We start from the raw sequence: 10,186 nt of genomic DNA on the forward strand, positions 1-10,186 counted from the left end.
GACGTGACGGACGCGTCCGAACAGCCTTGAATTTGCCCTGCACATGAGTTGCTGGAGGGTGCCGGGCAGCCCCAACATTTCGGTTAGGCATGGGGGAAGCGAAAATCCGGTTGGAGATGCTATTACTAGATCCCATGGCCAACGTGCAGACAAAAAACCAAGTGAACAATGCAAAGCAAGCTACCACCACGACAGACAAAACCAGTACAGATGAATGTATACTCTGTTAGCAGATAAGGCTGTTTAAACCGTACATGTAATCTCAACCAATCTTTATCTTCCTTCCGTATCCTAGCGCATCAGATGTCGTAGAGATCAAGCTGAACGTACGCATCCTGTATACTTACTATAGAACGTTTAAGTAGCTGTCAACGTGTATTTGCTGTTTGCCGAGGATGTGCTCAACCAAAACGCACAATCCAAAAGAAAAAAATTGACAACTCGCAGTTGCCACCGTGCCCTTGCAATTTCATCGAATCAACGGTGAGTGGTGCATTCCTAATAGCAACGAGACTTGATAACCCTAGCAGCTTCCAGCAGCAACTCAAGATCTGCAGGGGGTACTGGGCTTCCCGACTCAACACCATGCGAGTGGATAATCCTAGCTGCATCAATGAGAATCTTTTGCTCAACACATAGCAGTTCTTCATTTCTCTGAAACATGTAAAATATTCTGTCAGAGATTTATGCTACTATGCCAGGTTACAAAATACTAAACCACTGGTTATGCCCTTTGGTGATCCATTAACATGATGGACAATTGTTCAACTAATGCAGATTATTTAGACAACTACTCCCTCCATGCTTGAAAAGAAGGCACAAACATTTTGTGAGGAATCGAACGGTGCAAAATTTGCCCAAGTTTATAGGAAAAACAACAAGTTTGGTCAAATTTCGCACCGTTTGACTTTAAACAAAATGCATACGCCCTCTTTTTAAGCATGGAGGAAGTACTACATAACTAGGGAGTACTCAAGCTTGACAGACTCAACAGATCATGGCGTCAGGGGATGTTGTTCAACTGAGCGTAGCTCTAGACATCAACAGTTTACAGGGATGCTGTCATGTGAATTAAGTTGTAAAGTATGAACAACAAATGTATGATCAACAATAATCCAAAGAGATACTCTTGTCAGACATTTGTTGGACACAAAGTTTAAAGTGTTAAACCAGAATGATCGACAATAAACTTTAAAATGAGAACATTTTGTTAATTCTCAACAAAATGTGTATACTTTTTGTATGATCATAATAGTCCAAAGTTTAAAGTGTGGACACAGGAGTATATTGCATCCTCAATCATACTTTTTCTTCTCATACTGACTACAGAACTGTGTCCAAAAGACCAATGTTGCTACGTTGTCAACATATAACATTTATATAGTTCTTGCTATGAGAGTTAAACCATCAGTCTTTCACCTTGCCTTGAAAACACATAGTTAAAGCTACTGTTGGCATACCATAGAGCCACAGGTGCATTACCAAAATCCAAAGCACATGATAGCTACGAATTACAAAATGCTTCACTGAGATCCGAAACGCACCATGTTCTGGAGGCAGCAGCCAATTGTGAACTCACCATACAAATCGCCCAATCTCGTGAGATAACAATAAGGAGCGTCTGCTTTCAAGCTAACTTCTGGATATGCCCTTAACTTCTCCATGATCTCTTCAGATATTGCATGAACCTTATCCATACTCTGAACTTTTATGGGGATTTTTGTAACAGATAATACCCATTGAGCACGGGATCTATTCACAATAATCTGCAAATTATTGAAGGACTATAGCACATTATGTAGGCTCCATGGTACTAAATCTTGTCCAAGAAAAAAATTACATATAAAAAATGCATTCAAGAAATCTTCACAGCACTATCCTTGAAAGATAGACTGATCGATTTCTTTCTAGGATGCTGTGAATAACAATAAACTAAAAGACCCCAACCAATATTTCCCTCATCTTTCAGACTTCCTAACCAAGTTTACAGGATTTCCCAAAGATTTCTATGCTTTCCAGCATCCCAACTGATCTGAGGCTAGAAGTCTTCATTTTAGACAAAACCTAATAGTCAAATTTCTCTAAGAAAATTAGCAAGCTCTACCAGTGAGAAATACAGAATTGACCAAGTTGTGAATCTGATGTGTGAGCCATTATTAGTATAGCTGATCATATAAAGTGTGCTTGAAGTTGGCACATTATCCTACTTTCACATTCTCTAGATATTGCGAATGTTGTTCATGGTGTATCTTGTAACTGCTGCATCTGTTTTTAACACCAAACAGTGGACTCTTGCATATAGACAGGTTCTAGGTTCAAACGCATAGGACATACATCTAAAAGTGCAAAGTCGTTCAAGGTTTCATCATTAACCCATGTACCAAATATTACCATGTAGAGAAAAAGGCCAGCATATCTTGACGAGTGGTATCATACCATCCAATAAAGTATACATTACATATGGCACCATGAAATTATAGACCATAATTAGTGCAATTTAGGCAATATCCAGTTATGAAAGGCATGGCGATACCTGACCAACTAATAGTGAGTTGGGTACTGAAACAGGAAGCCTCTCCAAATTTATCAATGATGTAGACGTCAGCCCTATCTCAATCACCAAACCCTCTATTGACCCGGCCTACAATGAAACTTTTACTTAGGGAAGTCTGCAACAAGTTATAGTCCCTCTGTACCGAAATATATGTCATTTTGGTAGCATAAACTAGCCTACCAAAACGACATATATTTCGGTATAGAGGGAGTAGAACAAAAAAATGCTTATCCATAAAAATGACAAATATAATAAAATGTTAGCAAACATTTGTTATTTTATCAACATACATGAAAGGTAGAAACTAGCAAATATAAGTGTGGAGAAAGATGACATACATGAAAAGGCAACTTTATGGACTCTCCAACTGAGAATGGCCTCGAAAGCTGCAAGTAGAATCCACTCAATACATTGCCCAGGACATCTTTAGCAGCAAAGGCAGTTGCAATACCTAAGTAACAGTAGAGAGCCATTTATTTGCTAGAAGGAGGGACCTAAAGTAACATCACATATTGAGTAGGTGTATGGCATTTAGAGTGTTACCTCCAATACCACTAACAGCTAATAACGACTCAAATGGTACCCCACATGCCTCTGCAACTCCAAGAAGGCCAATAGCAATCAATCCCAATGAAGAAACCTTGTCAAAAGCCCCCAACCAATGCTTGTCAACCTTTAGACCTTCAAAATGCATAAGTGCGCTGGATAGAAAGTTCTTTTTCATAACTTGAAGGAACCACACAGCTGCGACAATTGTTACGCCTTTTGAAACTTGTGACAAATGCACACCAGCACCAAAATCAGGAATCATAGTAGCAGCCCTGTGAAAGAGAATTAGTAGAGTTTTATCATCAGCATAGAATCATAGGGTGCTCACATTAATCTAGTTGAACATCTACCTCAAGGAATAGCCCCTTTCTGATAACTCAGCCATAATGGACCACATGATATATTTTCTTCCTGGACCATCTAAACTCTAGACTTCCAAATTTAGTCCAAATTAAGCACATGGGGAAACTAGCTTAAGATAGCCATGTTTGACATCGATCACATGATAACATGTGGTTTAAAATAATGATACTCTACTTTTGAAATAAAGCTGGAAGTTGAATTCCTAAGAGAATAGGGGGAGGCAAACAAGCAGATGACCCCAAAGTTGCATACTAGTTTCTACATGACCAAGCAATATGAAACATTTGTTCCCAACTCCCCGTAGTAAATGGTTAATACAAAGAAAGCGTAATAAAAATCAAGATGCATGTGTGCTGCCACTAAGTATGGTTAGCATCGAAAGCCGCCAAAACGCTGAAAAATAGCAATCACATACATTGCGCCCCATATGGTGAAAATGAGCTTTTACATAAAAAAAGAGCCACGTATGTGATAGGCATTGTTTATCGCTGGTTCGCTTGTGTGAATAAGCTAGATGGCATTGTTTTACATTGTTTTTGACTTGTATTTCTATCATGCCACACCCAAAGATCAGATACTTACATCTTGCATTATCAACTAATAAAGACTAACCCTAACCAAGAAAAAGAAGTAAAGTCGCATAACAGGTTAAACAGAAACTCACATATCTAAAGATGCCCAAAGGACTACGCCAAATAGCGGGTAGGCCAAAATGTAGCCCTCCACCTTTTCCATCAGATGCAAACACCAAGCTTCATAAACCGTGTAAGTCCCAGCTGCATATTTCTTCTCGAGCTTCAAATGGAATTTAGGCAGACTGTAACGTGCAATCAGGTATGATATAGAGACCACACTGAAGTAATGTGGGACATCTGGATATACCTGAACCAGGTCAGAATCAGATAGCTGATTTGATATCGCGATGGTAGCATCTGACGTACTGTTCCAAGCATTGTCGAACATATTAGTCCAAGTGTATGAAGATGTATTTGTGGCAGGAAGGTTATGCTGAGGTGGAGGAAGGTCAGGCTGCGGTGGAGGAATGCTAGGAGCCTTAGATGAGTATGTGTGGCGGATGGTGAAAACAGCAGGCAGATTGGTGTGACGGTCTGTTTCCTTGATCTTCCATGGCGCTGCCATAGTTTCCATAGCAGCTGTTACAGATGGTAGATGGCGCAATCTTGCTGCTCTGAACATCAGGCGTTGCATCAACATGGTCTGCAATAAAAAATCCATTACATAAATTCATATCAGAATTTTTGGTATATAAGAAAAAGGGGAATCAACATTCATTCATGGATTTTGTTAATTCAAATTTGCCACTCAGTAATGTGCAAAATAGATCAAGATATTACAGTAACTAACCATGCACTTATAATCGCCTTCAAAACAATAGATCCCACATGACACAAGACATAAGCAACATATACTAAAATCTGGTATATGTACAGAAGTCGTGATGCACAATTTCATCTATACTGTAACCCGGTTACCTATTGGTGGCAACAGTGGTGGTGGCACTAAATAATGCTGAGTAGGTAATTTAAGTTCTTAGGGACACATGCAAATTCTCTCTACTACTCCATAACACAGACAGAAGTTCTGACCAATGCATCAACGAATATGTGTATAGAACTATTTCTACATTCCATAACATTTACTCCTAATTAACTATTGCAGAGGGCAGGAGTTAAGAAATCAACAACCTAAGGATCAAAATTTATGGAGCAGCTAAATGACAACATCCAACTTGCTTAAGATAGGTAATAGTTTGTTCACATGTCAAGTTTTACTCTCATATCTCAACAGTGAAGGTAGTAAATATATTCAAATTCACATACAACAAGCCAACATCGTAATATTGTTTCGCATTTTGGATCAGAAGTAACATTACATTGCAGAACAGAGCATACACTATAATATTCAGAGCACCAAACAGTGCAGACAAAAGCAGATATAATATATGATCACGCTGTACAAAAATATCGCACTATACTCTTTAGACCAAACATTTGCAGCTGCAGCAGAACAGGTTTTGTACTATTAACTCAAACGGCCACACACACACATCACCAATGGAATAATTCAAAGGCGGATAATCACACCTGTACTACTACTAATATATCCTACCTACCACTTGTCCCACGAGAGGCGAATCCTGAGCGCAATTCAGTGCACTAGTGACTCCAAAAACCAACTGTAAAATCGGAAACAAAACCATCTAAAAATCTCGCGACCAATCGCGTCCACAGGCGCGCACTAAAACGCAGCCTTCAAGCAAATCCGATGCAGCGAGAATGCGAGATGGAGCGCTCAGTTACCTCCACGCCAGCATCAGGAGGTGATCTCGTGAAGCAAGCCTACTGACGAACGAAGGAGGGGTTAGGGGTTAGGGTTTTGGAGGGAAACTTACGGCGGCCGGTGACGTCGTAGTTCAGCTTGCGCTCGCCCTCCGCTCGCCTCGCCTGGCCTTGCGGTCTCCCTCCCCTCGCCCCGCCTGGCCTTGCGCTCGCCCTCCCCCGCCCCGCCTGGCCTTGCGCTCGCCCTCCCCTCGCCTGGCCTGGCTCTGCGCTCGCCTCGCCTGGCCTCGCGCTCGCCGTCGCCGTCGCCTCCGCCTCGCGGCCGGTGTCGTAGTTCACCCTCGCGGCCTCGGCCTCCCCTCGCGTGAGAGCGTGCCCGCCCCGCCGCGAGGTTGGGATTGGGACTTGTAACCGTTGAGGTCCGTCACATTCCGGAGACTGGGGAAGAAATGCGAACGGAAGAGCGCGCCGTCGCTGAAGGAGTGCGCGGCCGGTGACGGAACCTGTGTGAGTGTGTGGGTTGAGTTAATTATACGGGGGGTCCACCTGTAAGTGTGTTGTTTGGGTGTAAGATCAAGTCCAATTCATGTGCCCAGCAAGCAATGCGTCCAGGTGCAATTGGCTCATTAGGAGATTTTCCCGAAACCCTAAAACCCTCTGGCGGCGCTGGCGGCGATTAGGGTTTTGACCGTGGAACTCGTCCTCGCCCGAAGACTAGTCGACGGTGGTGAGTTCTTGTCCGTTGCATGATGGTTGCTCCCGACGCTGATGCGAGCGGGGGGATGGGGGGTGCGGCCCAGGAGGCGCGCGCGGCACGGAAGAAGCTGGAGGAAGCCCTAGGAAAACTCGATATCTCAGAAGAAGAGGCTACTCCCTTGGTTATCGATGATCGCGTCGATGGAGCTCCGGCAAGATGGTTGGTGGCGGGCAAGATTCTCCACCGCAACATGTTCCATGTACAAACCATCACCAACGCAATGACGCCGGCCGGGGGGAACCCAAGGGGACTGAAGTTCAGATCGCTGGGCTTTAACACTTTTGTGGCTGAATTTGAAACCCAACGTGATCGGGATCGCGTGTGGGGCGGATCGCCATGGCATATCAATAAGCATGCTGTGGTACTCGCTGATTTTGAGGAACATATGAGACCGGATGAGATCAAGTTCGACAAGCTCCAAGTCTGGGCTAGGGTTGTGAACCTTCCCTACAATCTACGAGATGATTCGTGGTGGGCGCCGATTGCAAAGCAGATGGATAAACACGCCCAGTCAATTAGTTTTGATCACGCTGGGGGTTTCCTGCGAGCTCGAATTACCATCGACGTCGCAAAGCCTTTTGAGGAGGTGGATCCTTATTGATTCTGCCAGGAGGAAGCAAGTTGATATGTACGATATACAATACGAGCAAATCCCATACTTTTGCTTCTCATGTGGCAGGTTGGGACACTCGGACCCGTACTGCCCAATACCGGGATCGCGAGATGAGAAGGGCGAGCTCCCTTTTGGATCTAAGCTGCGGGCACCAGAGGACTATCGCAAGCAGGGGTCGTCTGAAAACTCTTCCAGAGACCATACTGGAGCCAACAGCAAGCAGGAGACAAGGAATTCTAGCAACAAGAAAGATAAGGGGGAGGAGGTGAATTCCCCTGTTAAGAACAGGCAGCAACAGAAGCGAAAGGATGCGCCTAATCAAGTCTACAAGCCGGTGGCCAAAACCACACTGCTGCTCACCGATGGAGGTGCAGATCCGGGTGTTGATGGTAATACTATGGCTGGTACTGATGCAATATCAACAAGCCGTGAAGAGGGAGAGGATTTTGTTAGGGAGATAAAGAAGAAGAAACCTACACCTGAAAATTCGGCAGAGACCGCGCCGCGGTCCTGCCAGCCCCAATGAGTTGCATCAGCTGGAACTGCCGGGGGCTTGGGAACCCCGAGGCAGTTCGAGAACTTCGCAGCATTGTGAAGTTGGAAGGGCCCGCTCTTCTTTTTGTCATGGAAACAAAAATTAGAGCTAAAAGAGTAGAAGACTTACAGAACGGTTTGGGTTTTGCTGGATGTTTTGCTGTAGACAGTGCAGGTCTTAGCGGCGGCATTGGTCTGTTTTGGTCCCGTGATGTGTCAGTTGAACTAAAGAACTACAGTCAACGACACATTGATGTGATGGTTACTTACAAACTACTGAACTCTCCACCTTGGAGGTTCACGGGGTTTTATGGTGCACCGCAAGCGGAGGAGCGACATCATAGCTGGAGGTTCCTACGTTCGCTGCATTCTATTCCTCATGATGCATGGCTATGCATGAGGGATTTTAACGAGACTTTATACTCTTCCGAACATTTTAGCCGGGATGCTCGTCCGGAGCGACAAATGCGAGCTTTCAGAGAGGTGATTGATGATATCTCCCTCCAGGATCTAGGTTGGTCAGGTACAACATACACATGGGATAATAGGCAGCCTGGAGTGGACAATGTAAAAGCAAGGCTGGACCGAGCTCTTGCTAACGAAAATTTTCGACAACAGTTCTAATATATTAGGGTTCGGCATATGTCCTCAGTGGAGTCCGATCACTGTTTTGTGGTTGCAGAAATAAAAGAAAAGCTCGAGGCGCGATCGAGGGCCAAGAAACAGTTTAGGTACGAAAATATCTGGCAAACTCATTCGGACTACGATCGACTCGTTTGTGATACTTGGTGAGGAATCCAACGTGGCCCAGGGCTACAAGGTATTGTCTCAGCACTAGGTGATTTGCAAGCAACTCTGGAACCTTGGGGATCCAAAGAGTTTGGGTGTCTGACAAGACGGGTCAGACAACTCCAAAAGAAACCTGATCGGCTTCGTTCCTTGACCATTGATCGTGGCCCATCAGAGGAGGAACAAAGCACGGTTAAAAAGTTAAAGGAGGCTCTGCACTTGGAAGAAGTGTGGTACCGCCAGCGATCACGTGTGCGCTGGCTAAGGGAGGGAGACCGAAACACAAGTTATTTTCAGGCCCAAGCCAGGCAGCGCCAGAGGATGAACAGAATTCAAGGACTTAGATGATCTGATGGAATGGTATGTATGGACGAGAACGAGGACAAGGAGGAAGTGCAACAGTTCTATAAAAACTTGTACCAGTCCGAAGGGTTCCACGATCCAGGCGAGTTACTAGCTCATGTCCCAGCAAAAATATCAGAAGCTATGAACTCGGAGCTCACTAAACCCTACCCCGCGGAGGAGGTCAAAACTGCGCTGTTCCAGATGGCTCCTTCGAAAGCTCCTGGTGTAGATGGGTTCACGGTGGGGTTTTATCAGCGGCATTGGGGTCTTCTCGAGGGAGACATCACTAATGCAGTTCTGGAGCTTTTAAATGGTGGGGAGTTAGCGTCGGGTCTGAATGACACTTCCATTACTATAATCCCAAAGGTAAAACATCCCCAGTCCATTTCTCAGTACCGTCCAATTGCATTATGTCCTGATTTGTAAAAGATTGCGAGCAAAGAAATTACAAACCGTCTGAGATGCTTAATGGATGAGGTTATCAGTGAGGAACAAAGCGCCTTTGTACCGGGGCGCCTGATTACTGATAATGTGCTTGTGGCATACGAGAGCGTACACACAATGCGGAGGAGGAAAAAAGGGAACAATTTTTATTGCGTGGTAAAGCTAGATATGATGAAAGCTTATGACCGGGTCGAGTGGCGCTATCTCGAAGCAATTCTGTCCAAGTTGGGGTTCAGCATTGTCTTCATCAGGTTGATCATGAAATGTGTATCTTCAGTCCATTTTTCGGTTCGAGTTAATGGCAAACTTTTGCCGTTCTTTACCCCTTCGAGAGGTCTTCGTCAAGGTGACCCAGCGTCGCCATATTTGTTTCTTTTATGTGCGGAAGGCTTTTCCTCCTTGTTGAAATTTTACAATGGAGGAACTATGGATAGAGGTCTGAGAGTAAGCTACAGATCATCGTGGGTCTCTCATTTGCTATTTGCAGATGACAGTCTCATCTTTATTGATGCAAAAGATCAGAGTGCCCTCAGACTTAATGAGATCTTAAGGATCTATGGAGATGCTTCGGGACAGCGAGTTAATCGGGACAAGAGCTCCATCTTTTTCAGTACAAATACTCCTGACCAAGTGAAGCAAGATATGAAAACAACGTTGAATATCCAAGTGGAAGCGTTCGATGAGAAATATTTGGGACTACCAACGGCTATGGGTCGCATCACGAGTGGCACTTTCGATCATATCAGCGAAAGATCTTGTGATCACATGCAAGGGTGGTCGGAAAAGCTGCTTGCATGCGCTAGGCGTGAAACTCTTATTAAGTCAACAGCTCAAGCCATTCCAACCTACCCGATGAGCACGTTCTTGTTCACAAAAAAGGTAAACAAGAGTCTGACCTCTCCTATGGCGAAGTACTTTTGGAGCAGCTCTCTTGATAA

At 44.4% G+C, this 10,186-nt stretch overlaps 1 protein-coding gene across 2 annotated transcripts; it reads right to left on the reverse strand.

Annotated features, from left to right (window-relative positions):
- Positions 1-201: 201 nt before the first annotated feature.
- Positions 202-6,258, reverse strand: LOC123151840 (mechanosensitive ion channel protein 1, mitochondrial). 2 transcript variants are annotated; one of them, XM_044571484.1, is made up of 8 exons: positions 5,880-6,258; positions 4,349-4,684; positions 4,131-4,261; positions 3,098-3,375; positions 2,893-3,005; positions 2,534-2,641; positions 1,545-1,766; positions 216-654 (listed from the first exon to the last, which is right to left on the reverse strand). In XM_044571484.1, exons 2-8 carry the CDS (start codon positions 4,679-4,681, stop codon positions 499-501), a joined length of 1,341 nt encoding a protein of 446 aa, XP_044427419.1. In that variant the 5' UTR covers positions 4,682-4,684; positions 5,880-6,258; the 3' UTR covers positions 216-498. The 2 variants fall into 2 exon arrangements, with proteins under 2 accessions (XP_044427418.1, XP_044427419.1); XM_044571483.1 differs by having other exon boundaries at positions 202-654; positions 4,131-4,684.
- Positions 6,259-10,186: the final 3,928 nt, after the last annotated feature.

This window comes from Triticum aestivum, chromosome 7A, assembly GCF_018294505.1.
Source record: "Triticum aestivum cultivar Chinese Spring chromosome 7A, IWGSC CS RefSeq v2.1, whole genome shotgun sequence".
NCBI classification, from domain to species: Eukaryota; Viridiplantae; Streptophyta; class Magnoliopsida; order Poales; family Poaceae; genus Triticum; species Triticum aestivum.